This window comes from Phocoena phocoena, chromosome 16 (assembly GCF_963924675.1).
Source record: "Phocoena phocoena chromosome 16, mPhoPho1.1, whole genome shotgun sequence".
In the NCBI taxonomy this organism is placed as follows: Eukaryota; Metazoa; Chordata; class Mammalia; order Artiodactyla; family Phocoenidae; genus Phocoena; species Phocoena phocoena.
The window spans coordinates 44,245,104-44,261,576 of record NC_089234.1 but is presented as its reverse complement, the minus strand read 5'-3'; the positions used below and the strand labels follow the sequence as shown (position 1 = coordinate 44,261,576).

The following is a 16,473-nucleotide window of genomic DNA, read 5'->3' as shown; positions in this document are numbered from 1 at the left end:
TATGTCTATGTATGTTTAAGAAACAGTTCTGACTGCTGAGTGTCACAGGACTGATTCCCTCATCTCCTCAGTCTTTGTTTCAATATCCCCTGTTTAAAACTGCAAGGCAACGACTTCCCTCGTGGCGCAGTGGTTAAGAATCCACCTGCCAATGCAGGGGACACGGGTTCCAGCCCTGGTCCAGGAAGATCCCACATGCTGCGGAGCAACTAGCCCATGTGCCACAACTACTGAGCCAGTGAGCCACAACTACTGAGCCTGCGTGCCACAACTACTGAAGCTCGCGTGCCTAGAGCCGGTGTTCTGCAACAAGAGAAGCCACCGCAATGAGAAGCCCACGCACCACAACAAAGAGTAGCCCCTGCTCACGGCAACTACAGAAAGCCCGCGGGCAGCAACGAAGACCCAACACAGCCAAAAAGAAATAAAAATAAAATTGCAAAGCATGTCCCAACCTACATACCCTAGCACCATCACCCTCAATGCCCTGACCCAACTCCACTTTTTCCATAACACATAACCTTGTAACACACTATACCTTTTATCATAATTACGTATTGCTCTAGTGGGAAATGCCACTAGAATTTAACATCCACAGTGATTTTTTTTGTTTAAGTGTCGTGAACAGTTCTTGGAACATAGCAGGACCTCAAATAATGTTTGCCAAATGAACTTCAGAGGTGAGAAGGGGACACTCATTCCAGAATATTTTTTAGGGTAATGCGAAATTACGCGTGATATTTACGTTCTTTTCCCCCAGGAGCACTTTACCTAAACAAAAAACATTTTAATGGGCATTTCTAATATAGTTCTTACGCGTTTGCAATAAAAACCAGGAGAACAACCTGACAGACCCAATCGCAGGCCTCACAAACTGTGAAAAGCACTCGGCTTTGGACGGAACCCTACCCTTGGACTCAGCGCCTCGCGAAGCCTCAGGGTCAACGCCGGAAGTTGGCGCGGCCCACCCTCTGCTTTCTGGGACTTGTAGTTCGGGGCTGTAGGCGGCGGAGCGGGGCCGTATAGCGAATCCTGTGCTTCCAGGTGTCGGATTCCACGTGGGAGGTGAGGGCTGTATGGCCGCTCGCGCAATCCGCGCGGCCTGCAGAGAAGCGTCTGGCTGTCGAGTTGTGGGAGTGCCGCGGGGGAGGCGCTGGGCCAAAGGGGCCCGGAAGGCTGGCGGGCGGCCGGGGGAGGGCGCTTATCTTGGCGGAGGTGCGAGCACGGGCCGCACGTGTGTCCGCTCGCCGCGGCCGCCGCAGCGTTCGCCGGTTCTGGCCGCGGTCACCTGAGACCAGGCGGCCCCTAGCGCTAAGCCGGCCGCGGCTCCGAGAGGCTCTCCTCACGCCTGCCTGAGCTCCGGCCTTGGCCGGCCTGGGAGCTTCGCAGTTGGCCACACCGGCCTTTTCCGCGCCGGTGACTGGCCTTATTCGAAGGAGGATTTCGGTGGACGTTAGGGAACCGAGAGGGGCTCCTGTGAGAGACCGAAGTTTCCGTCCCCACAGGCCTGTCCTCGCTGAAAAGAGATTGCGTCAGAGCCCCCGCACCCCAGAAACGAGTCAGGCCTTCAGGCGTCTCGGGCAGCCGAAATCTCTGCCGAGAGGCGACACACACATCCTACCGGAGAGCTCCTACTGCCCTAACTAGAGCGTTAGGGCAAAAATCGCAAAGCCTGGGGAAACGGGCACATCTTAGAGCTGCTGGGGCCAGTGGGATTTTCTTACCCCCATGGGTTTGCGGGGGAGGCTTGGCCTGTTTGGTCCAAAGCCTAGTGGAGAGATGCGAGGGAGATGCAGCTTGGAAAGACAGAAAAGGCACCCCAGGAGAGGGTGTGTGAAGGTAGCAGGAGCTGATTAACTTTTTTCCTACAGTCTTGCTGGACTGCTTAGTCTGTGTCCTGCAAGGTGGACTTGATTTTCATGGTTTTTTCGCTTTCTCTAACTCTACTTTTCCAGGAATCTATCCTTCTTGAGAGGAGGAAATGACCAAGTTCCAGGTGAGTTGGGGTTTCTCTTTTCTGAGAATGTAAATAACCTTTCTTTCTTGGGAAGGACATCAGCATTAATTGAGTGCGTATCTGGTGTCAGGTCCTGTCTTGGTTGTGTGGTTTTTTTATTTATTGTCGGACTTCAGCGTGAGACATACATTATTTTATAAATATGGGTGTAGAAACATTAAGATACTAAGAGCATATAGCTATCATATGATGTCACTAGAGTCTGCACAGATAATCTGCTGACTTTAAATTCCACCTCAGTTTTCAGTGTACCACTCTGCTTCCATGAATTTGGCCCACTCCCCAGAGCACTGGGCTATGCTCTTTTATTGAAAGACTCCACACAGCATCTTTGTCTGGTCCTGTTTCTCAAAGCATGCCTTTTCCTGCCAGGCATTTCATGCACATTGAAAGTCATTCAAAGCTGTTACATGCTCAGTCCAGTGCCAAGTGGTCTCAGGAAGACAAACAGAATTATAAACTACGGTGCTGGGCTTCCCTGGCGCAGTGGTTGAGAGTCCGCCTGCCGATGCAGGGGACACGGGTTCGTGCCCCGGTCCAGGAAGATCCCACATGCCGCGGAGCCTGTGCGTCCGGAGCCTGTGCTCCGCAACGGGAGAGGCCACAACAGTGAGAGGCCTGCATACCGATAAAAAAAAAAAAAAAAAAAAAAAAAAACCTACGGTGCTTTTCTTCATGAGCAGGTGATGTATATGAAAAAAGGTATGCACGTTACCAATAATCATTTATTAAACCTGAATGAGTTAAAGACATGAGAAAATTTGTTATGTAACAACACCGTAATTACCATATCACTCCCAGAAATGCTCCTCAACCAGGCTGTGCATCAGAATTATCTGTGTTCTTTTAAGAATTAAAGGTTCCTAGGCACCATTCCCCTAGACCTACTAAAAGAAGAATTTCACTTTTTTATCCCTTTGACCTTTTGTACATCCAAAGATTTATTGCATTTATTGTGAAATACTTCTCTACATGCTTGGCAAAAACAATCCTCACATCCATAGGAAAACAGCATGAACTCTTATAAAAGTTGGTTTGTTTAGAGGACAGTAAGCTGCTTCAAGGTACTGAAAGCGTGACATCTCTGTGCCTTGAAAATAATTGAGAACGTCAGCAAAGATTGACATAAGTAAAACCCTGTGCTCTTTTTATGTTCCTTCTCTTCTTTCTCTTCCCTAATGAAGATTATTCACGGTGATGAAGTTGGGGATTGCTAGTATAGTGAAATTTTGAGATTCTGGCATATGTTAATAATTTTTTGAATTTAAAGAAAGGACTTCATTTCCACCAGTACTTACTGTTTTCTGTGTACCAGGAGTTGTCTTTGAGTCTGCTGAAAGGCAGGACTCCCATTTAACGCCCCCTCTCCCTCTGTGACCTTGGATAAGTCACTTCACAGTTATGAACCTTAGTTTTCTCATCTTTAAAATGAGAGTGCTGAGTTTGATGATCTCAAGTTTTATTTCATTATTTAAATTGAATGTGAATTTATAAATATTTACCATTTAGATTTTGAGTCAGTTGTGCTAGTTGCTGAGGATTTAAAGGTTAGTTGAGTGTTGCCTCTATCCCTGAGAATCTATCTTATAGCCAATTTGGGAGACAAATTTAATAGCTATAGTAGAGGTATATGCAAGATACTGTGAGATCTTTGAGAAGGAGGCATTTAACATATCCTTATGCTTCAGAAAGGAGGTTGTTGATTGTCCTGAAACTGAAGTGGATGGGACTATGGGAGAAATATAAGTCAGGGCAGGAGCAACATGTAAAGGGCTCTTCTAGACTAGAGCATGACATTCGGATGACTACAGGTAATCCAGGGTGATGACAGCTCCTGCCCATCACTGCCTTCTGGATCACTGTTTCCTGCCCCTAAGTAAATTGTTGGATCTAGCAGGGGTGGGCTCTGGAAAGGAAGTGCTAAGCTATGTGATACATGTAGTTTTGAGGAGTTTGACATTTACATTAGTACAGAAACTACTATACTGTAGCCTTATATTTTGGTTGGCCTTCAGGATACTGAGTCCATTCTCCCACAGGAAGCACAAGTTCCACCTTGGAGTGACTGAATAGCTCCACTGGTACCTGAGGAGATATTCATTATTCAGATTCTTTCATTTCCAACTTTGTCTTGCTTTAGCAAGACCACTGTTTCATCTTTTTCCTTTCCCCTGACACACTGAGTCCTCTAATTTGGTCCACTGTCATACCATTTCTCATCTTGGAATTTTCAGCCTACTACAAAGTTGGTAGTCCATCAACATATCCTTTCTGTTTTCAACATGGAATTCTCCCTACCACTTTATCTGTGGGATCTTAAAAAATTAATAACTTTTGACTGTCCGATCCTTGGATTGAAACATGACAAAACTTGTATTTTGAAGATTTGGTAAAGAGTTATTGTGGCCTAGCTAAGAAATGAGGGCCTTTCCTAGAATAGTAGGAGCAGAGATAAGAAGAAGTAACATGCTGGAGGGAGATTTAGGAGATAGAATTGACAAGAAGTGGTTTGATTATGGTCAAGGTAGGAAGGGAGTCTTAGACATCTCAGATGACAAGGTGGAAGATGGATTAAAAAATAGAAGAAAGATCATTGATGGACTTGAATCTCAAAAGGGAAGGAAGGATTCCATCCAGAATGTGTAAGGAGAGGTTAGCCATGGACAGAAAGAAACCTGTTGTCTCTGAAAAGAAAAAGTCCAAAAGAGGAGTAGCTAATCTGCTGATACTCCCCAGCCGTGTTTTCCTAACAGGTGTGTTTACGCCTCTAAGGCCACAGCCTCTGCTTCTGCTTCTTCTTTGTCCCACCTTTGCACAGGGCCTTGCAGCCTTCTCTAGTCCAACCTCATCCCTCTTCCTCAGACACAGTGGAGACTGTGACCTTTAGAGGAGAGCCTGGGAGGAAACAGCTGCTTCTCCTTTGTTGACTAGTGGGGTAGAGTCGCTCCTGCGGGGGGACCTGGTTGTCCTCAGTTTCCTGAGGAGGGTGTGGGTGGTGCCCCTTCAGGCTGAGGCTTATGGTGTCAGCACTTCTGAAGGTTACTGGGTACTCCCCTGGCCCCAAGTTGAACCGCTGCTTTAGGCTTCACTGGCTCTCAGTTGTTTTGTGTATATTCCATCCTCTGCTTTTCAGAGTGTGGCCTGCAGACTGGTGCCAGGCAACAAACTGCTTGTTACCAGTCTATAAAGATATAAGGACAGGGCTTCCCTGGTGGCGCAGTGGTTGAGAGTCCGCCTGCCGATGCAGGGGACATGGGTTTGTGCCCCGGTCCGGGAAGATCCCACATGCCGCGGAGCGGCTGGGCCCGTGAGCCATGGCCGCTGAGCTTGCGCGTCCGGAGCCTGTGCTCCGCAACGCGAGAGGCCACAACAGTGAGAGGTCCACATACTGCAAAAAAAAAAAAAGATATAAGGACAGAAATTGAGAGTTTTTTTAAATTTTATATCTGTTGAATCTAATTTTAAAAATTGGCATTGGTATTTTATATGTCTGCATTATTTTCTAGTAACTTTTTAGAAAATGTATTTTAAAAAATATGTGACATGTTAGAAAAATCTTAAAAGAAACTGGTCCTTCACCAGAGGTAGTTCAAGAAGTGTTGCTCCATCAATAGAACCTTGGAGGGAACCAGACTCACTGTGAGGTTAACTAAATAAGTACTTGGACTCTTTTTACATGCCAGGCCCTGCTTGAGGCCTTGGGGATGCAGCCATGAACAAATCAGGCAGCCTCTGTTCTTGGGGAACTTAGTAGGGAGAGACAGACTGTAAACAAGAAAAATGTATAGATTAGAAAATGAGATAAGGTATAAGTACAAAGATAATAAAACAGGGAGAAGTGATGGTTACTGGATGCGCCCATGGATTAGTCAGTCAAGGAAATGCTTCTCTGAGGTGGCAGCGGTTCGACTGAGATCTGAATGATGAGAGAAAGAACATTCTGGGCAGAGGGGATAGCCAGTGCAAAGGCCATAAGTGGGATGAGTTTGATGTGGTCACAGGGGCCAGGTGACTTGTGAGGGAGGAGGGACTCAGGCTGAGATTGGAGAATTGACAGGACCCCAGTCTGCAAGGCCTTGCAGGCCAAGATGAAGAGCCTGGATTTTACTCGGTGTCCATGGAAACGCCTTTGGGGAGTTTCATGCCTTGAGTGGTATGTGTTTTGAAAGATCACCCAGGCTGCTGTGTGGAAAATCCGTCACGTGGGGGAGCAAGAGATACAAATTTAGGAGGTTAGTGCAGGTGGAGAGTTAATGAAGGCTGGGACTTGTAATGATAACAGTGCAAGGTGAAAAGAAATGGGTAGCTTCAGATATGTTTCAGAGGCAGAGCTGAGAGGACTTGGTGATGGATAAAATATGAGGAAGTGAGAAGAGAATCAAAATGACTTCCAGGATTTTGGCTTGAGCAATTGGGTGTGTCGTGTGGCTCTTTACTAAAATGGAGACAACAAGGGAAGACCAGATACTGATGGAGATTGTTGGGAGCAAGAATTCTATTTGGGGCTTGGTGAGTCTTAAGTGCCTTTTAGCCATCCAAGTGTAGATGTAGGTGGGAAATTGGAGCCTGGAGTTGAGGAGAAAGGTTAGGGCTAGAGGTATATGGGAATACCTAAGGAGAATATTTTTTGGTTGTGTGTAAATGTGCTATTTTTATTTCTTCCAGGAATGGTCAACTACTTAGTTTAGAAGAAGAAAGGACATATGATTTATATGACTAGGGAAAAAATTGAGATCAGAAGTGTACTTTGGCTGAGAGGAAAAAAGAGGAAGGATCAAAGGATGGTGATCTTGATAAAGCAGATGTCATGGAGGAGGAAGAGGAGAAAAAATAGGAAGATGTTTTTAAGGTGTGAATTTTGAGATATTAATATTTCAAAAGAACAGTGGTCCAAATAGTGAAATGGCCCTAATTATGGTTGTTGAGGCAGAGATCATTGGCATTAAAGAGATTAAGAGGGACTTCCCTGGTGGCACCGTGGTTAAGAATCCGCCTGCTGATGCAGGGCACATGGTTTCGAGCCCTGGTCCGGGAAGATCCCACATGCCACGGAGCAGCTGGGCCCGTGAGCCATGGCCACTGAGCCTGCGCTCTAGAGCCTGTGAGCCACAACTACTGAAGCCTGCGTGCCTAGAGCCCATGCTCTGCAACAAGAGAAGCCACCGCAATGGGTAGCCCGCACACTGCAATGAAGAGAAGCCCCCGCTCGTTGCAACTAGAGAATGCCTGCCTGCAGCAACGAAGACCCAATGCAGCCAAAAAAAAAAAGAGAGAGAGAGAGAGAGATTAAGAAATGTGAGGTTAGCGTGTTGGGTAATTTGTTCTCATGAGTGTTGAGGTGGTCAGGATAACAGTAGGAATGGGGCAGAAAGGCCAACTCAGCAGTGACCATGATATGACACTGATAAGGAGAGATTCAGTAGTTGGATAGCTTGAGCTTGGGTGAGTTGTGGGCAGGAGGGGAAGTATTGGGAAGGAAGTAGCAAAGAAGATGAGAAAGGAAAGGTTTTCCATCCAAACTTGGATCACCCCGATCCTTGAACTGCATACCTCCTCTGTACCCTTCTCCCCTCTTCCAGTGCTCCCAACCTCACCTTCCTTCTGGGGCATTTGTGCAGATGGTTGTCAGTTGAGGAGGCATGTGCTTAATCTTTTAGGAACCAGTAACCTTCAAGGATGTCTCTGTGGATTTCACCGAGGAGGAGTGGGGTTGCTGGACCCTGCTCAGAGGAAGCTGCACACAGCTGTGATGCTGGAAAACTACAGTCACTTGGTCTCAGTGGGTAAGAACATGAACCTGGACACCAGTGCACTGCAGTCTCTGTTTCTTCAATTTTAAATATCATTTGGGCTTGGGCCCCGGGAGCTGTAATTCAGGAATCAGTTTCCTAATTTCTTTTTGGCAGAAAAGGATGTTTCTGATTATTCTAAGCAGCTAAAGAACTTTACTTGGTAAGAATTGGAGAATGGTAACCTTACTGAATTGTCCAAGAAACCATACCTGGTCCATCACTTATAAGCCAGAGTTTGGGACTGAATTTTTTTTTTTTTTTTTTCCCCACACAGTCACCCAATCCCTGTGTGTTTCTCAGATGTGCTCTCTCAGTTGGAGCAAGTTGAAGATCATTATATAATGGAGAATTCTCCATGCCCATTACTTTTAGTTCCTGGTGTAAAGCCTCTAAACTCCCGACCTGGCTTTCAAGGCCCTTCATGCCCTACTTTTACCTATAGAGCATTATTCTCTGCTGCCCCAATGTCACCCTCCTTTCCAGCTAAGCCTGTTTCCCTGAGGTCCTCTATGCTTCCTTGTCCTGGGACCTTTGATTACCATGCTCTGGTTTCTGGTTACTTTTGTCCGTTAAGATTTTATTTGAACTCCATTACCTGTGTGAAATCTTTGACTACCCCTCCCTTTCGACCTCCTTCTTTTCTCAGAACTTTCAATTTATATCTCACACAGCCTCAGACCTGATTATTTTATATGCTTTTATTTTAACCATTGGATCTGCAAGTCTGATTTATTTTCTTGTTTCCAGCCAGGTTTCTGGAGGGAAAGCAACGTATCTAATACTTCTGCTGCTATATGTACATAGTCAAGATTTAAAAATTGACTGCTGTAGAGTTTAGCAGCAAAGAAATATGTCTTACAGTCTTGTAAAAGAGACATTATGGTAAACACAGTACGTTACTGTAAATAAATTCAATAAGTCCTATGAAGCACAGAGAATTATGCTCTGAGAGAATGAAGGCATGGGATGGGACAAGGGTGAAGTATGTATTGTTGAGAGTTTCAAGGCAAGCTTCTGAAGTGATATTTAAACTGAGTTCCAAAGGATTAATGGGCATTAGACAGGTGACTGGGTAGGGGAAGAATATTCCAGGCAAGAGAATAGTGTGAGGGAAGACCCGAAGACCTAAAAGAAGGAGTGTGGCTAGAATACGGCGAGCATCTGGGAAGAATAGTGTGGCCTGGCTCATTCATGGCATTAAAGGCATGGATAAAAAATGTGAATTTGTGTTGAGTTCAGTGAGAAGCCATTAGAACAATGAAATGGTATGAACTGATTTACCCAGGATCACTGGGACTGCTTTATAGACTGGTTTGCAGAGAGGCAAAAGTGAAGTAGGATCTATGCTTACAGTTTCAAGCTCTGCTCTAGGTTTTCCTTTTTCTTTGATATAAAATTGAACATAGTTTTCCAACATTTTTTTATGCAAGTAAGATATAAAAATCACAAAATTCAAAGAACACAGATGAAGATTATGAAGTAAAATCACTAATAATAGCTTGTGTATCCACTTTTTCTGTGTTATCCATGTATGCATTTTACAAATACGTGTTAAAATTTTATGAGGTTATACTGTATGTATTTTTCAACTGGGTGTTTTACATCATATGTCTTAGAGATCTTTGTTTCATCATATTAACTCCCTGTGAAAGGACCCCTTTTCTCATTACATCAGCATTGTCTTCTACTATTACATACTCATTCTTGATAATATTTAAATATTTTAAAACAGTTATCACAAGATTTCACTACTGCTTATAAAACCTACCATTAATACAGTTCCTCCTCCACTGATTTTCATAGACCTGTCATTTCTGCAGCTGTTCCCAAGTATTGTACAGCAGGGATGTTGAAGCAGTGTCCTTTGGCCATTTAATAACTTCAGCCCACTCCCTGATTTAACTGCTCCAAACTGCACAGCTTTTCTCAGTGTTATTTTTTTCCTTTTTCTTTTTGCCACTACTTTTAAACTTTGTAAACTGTGCACAAAAAGTAATACATTCACCTAGGTAAAACAAATCCTATTGAAAGGCTTATAATACAAATGAGTTTCCCTGCTCTGCTGCTCTTCATGCCACAGAGTGGCTTCTCAAAGCACTCAGTTTGAATCCTTTCACTTGTTCTTTATGGTGTTTGCCTTCATATTTACAAATATGCTCATGCAGCTACTTATTTTCCTTTTTTTAAAGAATAAATGCACTCACATGGTTAAGAAAAGAAGCATTAAAATATGCACAATGTTACTTGCAGTTATGCCTAAAAAAGCCGGGAAAAAATGTACACTGAGGATTTTGGACAAGCTGGAGAAGGGCAGAAAACAAATTATAGATGAGTAGCAAAGAAAAGATTTGCAAATGTACTAAATGTTTTTAAATGATTAAAGTTATACTATAAAAACAAATTAAAAGGTGCACAGTGAAAACTCTTTCATGTCCCTGACTCCACTCTACCCAGGTTCTGGTCATTTGCTGTCACAAACTGTCTGCAGTGACCTAAATCTTGAGCAAGTATCACTTCACAGCTGTGCCAGGAAATCTGAAGAATAAAACCCCCAAGCTGGACTGCTGAGTGCATGCATTTGTGACTTTGATACATAATTGTTAAAATGTCTTTCTGGGGGGGAGGGTGATACCAATTTACACTTACAAGCTGTGTCACCACGCTTTGGGTTTTTTCCAGTGTTAACAGGTAGAAAATGGCACCTCATTATAGTTTTAATTTGAATTTATTATATTATGGTGTACTGCAATTTTTTTCAGTTTATCAATATTTGATATTTTGTATTGACTTCTTTATGTCATAGATGAAGATTTAGCTCTTTTACATTATTTCTCCCAACATGCCCATCTTTCCAACAATTTGTCAGTCGCATCAGTGATTAATGCTTAGTTGCTTTGTCTTCATAATTCTTGTTCCTGCAGAGTCAAATAGTATAATATGATTACAGTTCCTTTTTTTTTGTTTGTTTTTTCCCTTTCCTAAAACTAATACTTGCTTTTGAAAATATATTTTATTTGGGGTTTTTTCCTTTCCATTCTTTACAGAGTTTTGGTTGATTTGGTTAAGTATTGTTTTCTTTTATATATCAACGATTGATTCATCTTGTCTGTTTTCTTGACTTCTTTGCTCACTGCTATTTATTGTATATCATCTTATTGTTAAAGTAATTTAAAAATTTTTTGCAACAGTACATTGCTGAATAATTGTTTCAGTAATTGTTTAAATCCTTTCTTATCTGACAAAGTGTCTGTTCCTCCCACTGAAATGTTTGATTGGCTGGGTATAGAATGGAATGCTAATTTCACAATCACTTTACCTCCAAAATTAGAAGATATTGCTCAGTTGACTTGAGGTATACAATATTGCTGTTTAGTAGTTCATTGTCAATATAATTCTCATTTATATTTGCACATAACCTGGCTTTTCTGTCTGGATGCTTTTAGCATTTTCTGGGTTTGTTTAGGGTTTTTTTCCTTGACGTCCTGAGGTTTCACATTTAGTGACCTCTGAATCTTGAATTCTAGAAAACATTTTTTTCCTGTTAGTTCTTTGATCATTTCTTTCCCTTCATTCTACCTCCACTATATTCATCGAACTCTTACAAGATGGGCTTTTAACTTTTATCTTTGCATCTGTCTACCCGTTACTCTTCATTCCAGGAGTACCCCTCAATCTTCCACCTTAGCCAGATGTTCATTTTGCTCTTCAGCCCATCTAGATGGCAGGCCTTAGAATCAGACTGCCTGACACCTGGTAGCTATGACACAAGTTACTTGATCATTTCAACCTTGGTTTCTTCTGGTGTAGAATGGGTGTCCTAATAGTTCCTCTCACATAAGATCATGCAACCAGTATCTGAGTGCTTCAAATGAGCATAGTAGATCTTAAATATTATGATTATCATCTTTTTCAATCCTTTCATTAATTTAGAAGAATTCTGATTATCCTTCATAGCAATGTGTTTATATTTTATTATTAATTGTCCCGGTTTTTTTTTTCATGTTTTTTTGCGGTACGCGGGCCTCTCACTGTTGTGGCCTCTCCCGTTGTGGAGCACAGGCTCCAGACACGCAGGCTCAGCAGCCATGGCCTACGGGCCCAGCCGCTCTGCAGCATTCCCAGACCGGGGCACGAACCTGTGTCCCCTGCATCCCCACTGCGCCACCAGGGAAGCCCGATTGTCCCATTTTTTTAAGATGTGATATCCCCTCAGATTTCTCTGGGATTTTAATTATGAACCTTTTAAATTCTATTTCCTCTGTTTGTTGAGTTTGTGTCTCTCTTTATTGATGTTAGTTTTCTGCATTTTTTTTTGTCTCCTTATGTTTTCTCAATTGTCTTTTTTCCCCCCCTCCCCAAAAGTCTTATGTTCGCAGTATGATACTGGAGTGTACATCCTCAGCTGATGCTCAACCCTTTTTGGTGCATGCGTGTTCTACTTACAGGGGACACCTCTTCTGACTGGGCTTGGGATGGATCTAATAAGAATCCAGATGGTGAGTGATGTAGACCCTTTTTTTTTTGATGTTACCTGTTCAGGCCAGTAAGTTATCTGGGACATGCCCTGCTTCAGTCTCCAGCTCTGGGGTGTCCTCCTTGTCAGAAATTTCACTTCACAGGTTTTCTTGAGGCTTTATCCTGGGTACATGTGGAGTCAGTTGTTTCTTTTTGTACCTCAATCCTGTCATTGTACAGGTTTGGCATTACTTCTGCTTCCCTCTTCAGCCCAAATAATACTATTAGGAGTCCTTGTTTGGCGGACAATTATTTTGTTTTTGAAGCTTTATATGAGGCCGCTACCCTTAGCCTCCCAATATTTCATTTTTTGTGGGGAAGAGGGTCATTGGGAGAGTGGTGCTGCAGCAACTAGTTGAGCCATTAGAAATGCTTAACATGATTTGATAAACCTCTTTCCAGAATAAACCTCTCTTACTTCATAATTGTTGATTCTGAGCTTGGAATTTCTAGGACTTCTTGAGAATTTCTCCTACTTCTTTAGGAGGCTTTTTCTGTACATAATTTGAGCTGTGCATTTGTTTTTTTCCTACTTTCTCCATTAGACCTCATCCATCTACACTCTATCACTAGGAGTTCCCCAGCATTCTAGTGATGACAACCTTTCTTTTTTTCCCAGGACTATTGTGGTTTTGTTTTTGTTTTTTTGTCATTTCAGTGTAATATGAGGATCTTCATGCTAATTGTTTTGAGTAACATACATACCACAGATCTTCCTTGACTTACAATGGGGTTACATTCCCATAATCCCATTGTAAATTGCAAATAGTGTTAAGTCAAAAATGCATTTAATACACCTAATCTACTAGCTTAGCCCAACCTACCTTAATCATGCTCAGAACACTTAAATTAGCCTACAGTTGGGCAAAATCATCTAACACAAAGCCTATTTTATAATAGTGTTGAATATCTCCTGAAGTTTATTGCATACTATACTGAAAATGAAAAACGGAATGGTTATAGGCATATTGCTTGGAGCTGTGGCTGCTGCCATTGCCCAGCATCATGAGAGAGTATTGTCCAGCATATTGCTAGCCCAGGAAAAGATCAAAATTCAAAGTACTGTTTCTACTAAATGCACATCGCTTTCACACCACCATAAAGTCGAAAAATCCTAAGTCAAGCCATCGTAAGTCAGGGACCGTCTACAGTAAGTCTAAAATCTGTATTCCTAGCACAGTTCTCTCCCAGGAGTTCCAGACCCATGTATCTCACTGCTTACTGAACAGTGCAAGAATGTTCCACCAACACCACAAATTAAACAAGTCAGATTCTGAGTTTGTTATCTGTCACCCTTCCCCACTCCAGCCTTGGAGATTGATTCCCTATGTTATGGTATAGTACCCCCATACCTAAGTCACTCAAGGAACTTGAGGATCATGCTTTGTGCCTCCTTTCCCTTTTGAGTTTAATCAGTCATCATGTGATTTAGAATGAATCTCTCCCTTTCTCTCTTAGAATGAATCTCTCCCTTTCTCTCCGTAACTATCCTCCTTATCACTTTTCTTCTGATTCACTACAGCAGCGCTCTCTCTCTCTCTCTCTGCCTTAAAGTCTTGCTCATTTTTGATGGTGTTTATAATCAAAGTCAGTCGTTTCATTCCCAGTTGTAATCCTTTAATAGCTTTACATCTCGGAGGAGTCTCTGAGTACACACCAAGCCCTTTGAACATGTCATATTTTCTCTCCGCATTTCACTTTATTTTTTTCCTTACATTTGCTCCCAGAAATCTTCCCCAAGGTTTGAGCTGAATGCCCCTACTCTGTGCTCCTGTGACTTGCTGCGCATGCATCTACGGTAGCACTTACATGGTATTATTGTTGACCTATTTGTTCTTCTTCCCAGTAGACTCTAGTGTGTCAAGCAAAAGGATTTCTATTTTCTTCTTTGTATCCCCAGCACCTATTAGATTACCAATTAAATGCAAATTTAATTAAAATAAAATGAAGTAAAGTGAAATGAAATGTGGCAAGGATGTGGGATCCATAGCCATCTGCAGGGCTGGGGTATGAATACTTTTATTGGCTTTACTTAAAAGCAGAGACAAGATTTCTGTCTTGTGTACCTACGCCCTCTCCCTTCCTGACATTAACCCAAAGGACATGACTATACGGACAAGACTGAACTTTTTGCTAGCTACCTTAGGCACTGCAGTTCTGAAATCTTGAAATCTACCCTTTGTCTGTTATCATTGAATTCTCTTTGTTCCCTAGGAGACTTGAATGAAAATTCTGTGGAGAATCAACAGAAAGGACTTAGGTTATCTCTTGCCTGAATAGCTTTCCTCCTGGCAAATATTGGAAGAGATGTCCAGTACAATAACTGGGAGTCAGGATTAAATTGTGAATCTTCAGTGTACAGGAACACTGAACTAGATGTTCCCCCTTGTCAAAAGTGGGGAGAAGCATCTTCTCATATTTCCAAAAACAAAAGCAGTTTGGTGAATCTTCAGAGTGATGATTTAAAAAACATGGAAAGTGAAGAATATTTGTCTTTGAAAGTCCCAAGCCAAATGGCCACACAGGACTCAGTGACGTTCTGTAAGAGTGAGCCCCAAGATCCTCAGGAAAGCAAAAGTCTGTTTGTAACTGAAGAAAGCACTGAGAGGAAAATCTCAGAGAGCAAAAGTCCTCCCATCGACCATTGTTCAGAGAACCTTCAAAATAAACTTGTGTCTGATGTAAAAGAAGTGGTCTCGCCCTCATTCAGAGGTGAGACAATATGCCAGATTGGCCAGTCAAAAGAATCCTTGGATCCCTTTGACTGTAAACACAAGGACATTTGTGGTTGGAAGTCATGGGTGATCAGTCGTAGTCATCAGAGAGCTCATACAGAGGAGAAGCCCTGCACCCATTATGACTGTGGGAAAATACGTACCACCAGCCCAGGTGGTCACCCAGGTGAGAAAATCCACACTGCTGAGAAACTATACAGATGTAGTCAGTGTGGTAGGGACTTCAGTGAGCGCTCAGAGCTAGTCCTTCATCAGAGGGACCACACAGAAGAAAAGCCCTACAGATGTGATCAGTGCGGGAAGGGCTTCACGAGAAGCTCAAGTCTCCTTATCCACCGCGAAGTCCATGCAGAAGAGAAGCCTTATAAGTGCGACAAGTGTGGGAAGGGCTTCACGAGGAGTTCAAGTCTGCTCATTCATCACTCAGTCCACACAGGCGAGAAGCCTTACAAATGTGACAAGTGCGGGAAGGGCTTTACTCAGAGCTCCAAACTGCACATCCACCAGCGAGTGCACACTGGAGAGAAGCCCTATGAGTGCGGGGAGTGTGGTATGAGCTTCAGTCAGCGCTCCAACCTGCACATCCACCAGCGCATCCATACGGGGGAGAGGCCCTACAAGTGTGGAGAGTGTGGGAAGGGCTTCAGTCAGAGTTCAAACCTTCACATCCACCGATGCTCACACACGGGGGAGAAGCCTTACCAGTGCTATGAGTGTGGGAAAGGCTTCAGCCAGAGCTCAGACCTCCGCATCCACCTCAGAGTCCACACTGGGGAGAAGCCCTATCACTGCGGCAAGTGTGGGAAGGGATTCAGCCAGAGCTCCAAACTCCTCATCCACCAGAGAGTCCACACTGGAGAGAAGCCCTACGAGTGCAGCAAGTGTGGGAAGGGCTTCAGCCAGAGCTCCAACCTCCACATCCACCAGCGGGTCCACAGGAAAGATCCCCATTAAATGAGGTCTTCAATCGCATGCTTGTACTCTAAAGACTTAAATATTTTTAACATCACTCTTAGTTTTATATTCTCAGGATATAGTAAGAGTTATTCCGATAACTTCCCTCACTGGAAAATCATTTAAAGTATTTAACTACCAAGCACTTTGTTATGCTACACAGTGAATTGATTGCCCTTGTTCCTCAGATGGGTAGAGTGAAAATGTCTATACTGTGCTGTTCAGTCAGTGTTACTAGAACTACATACCCTACCCAGCATTTTTAAGTGCAAGAACCTTATATTTCTCCAAGCAGAACATGTTTCCTTTGTTCACATTCTCTGAGAAACTGGAACTTTGGCTTCTCTTCAAATCACGTGCCTTGTGTTTTCCTATTTCCTTCCAGCCCTGAGTAGCCCTCTCTAAATTCTGGTTATACAATATGTTAGTTTTAGGTTGAGGGGGTGGTTGGAGGTATAAT

General features: G+C 43.1%; 1 protein-coding gene across 1 annotated transcript; it reads left to right on the top strand.

Moving 5' to 3' along the window:
- The first annotated feature begins 1,026 nt into the window (after window positions 1-1,026).
- Window positions 1,027-16,074, top strand: ZNF239 (zinc finger protein 239). Its single transcript, XM_065894575.1, has 4 exons — window positions 1,027-1,065; window positions 1,956-1,996; window positions 12,255-12,352; window positions 14,539-16,074. Exon 4 carries the CDS (start codon window positions 14,796-14,798, stop codon window positions 16,011-16,013), a length of 1,218 nt encoding a protein of 405 aa, XP_065750647.1. The 5' UTR covers window positions 1,027-1,065; window positions 1,956-1,996; window positions 12,255-12,352; window positions 14,539-14,795; the 3' UTR covers window positions 16,014-16,074.
- The last annotated feature ends 399 nt before the right edge of the window (window positions 16,075-16,473 follow it).

What these genes read in the sequence shown, in the direction of transcription:
- ZNF239 (XM_065894575.1), top strand. Translation starts at nt 14,796, where the DNA reads ATGGAAAGTGAAGAATATTTGTCTTTGAAAGTCCCAAGCCAAATGGCC.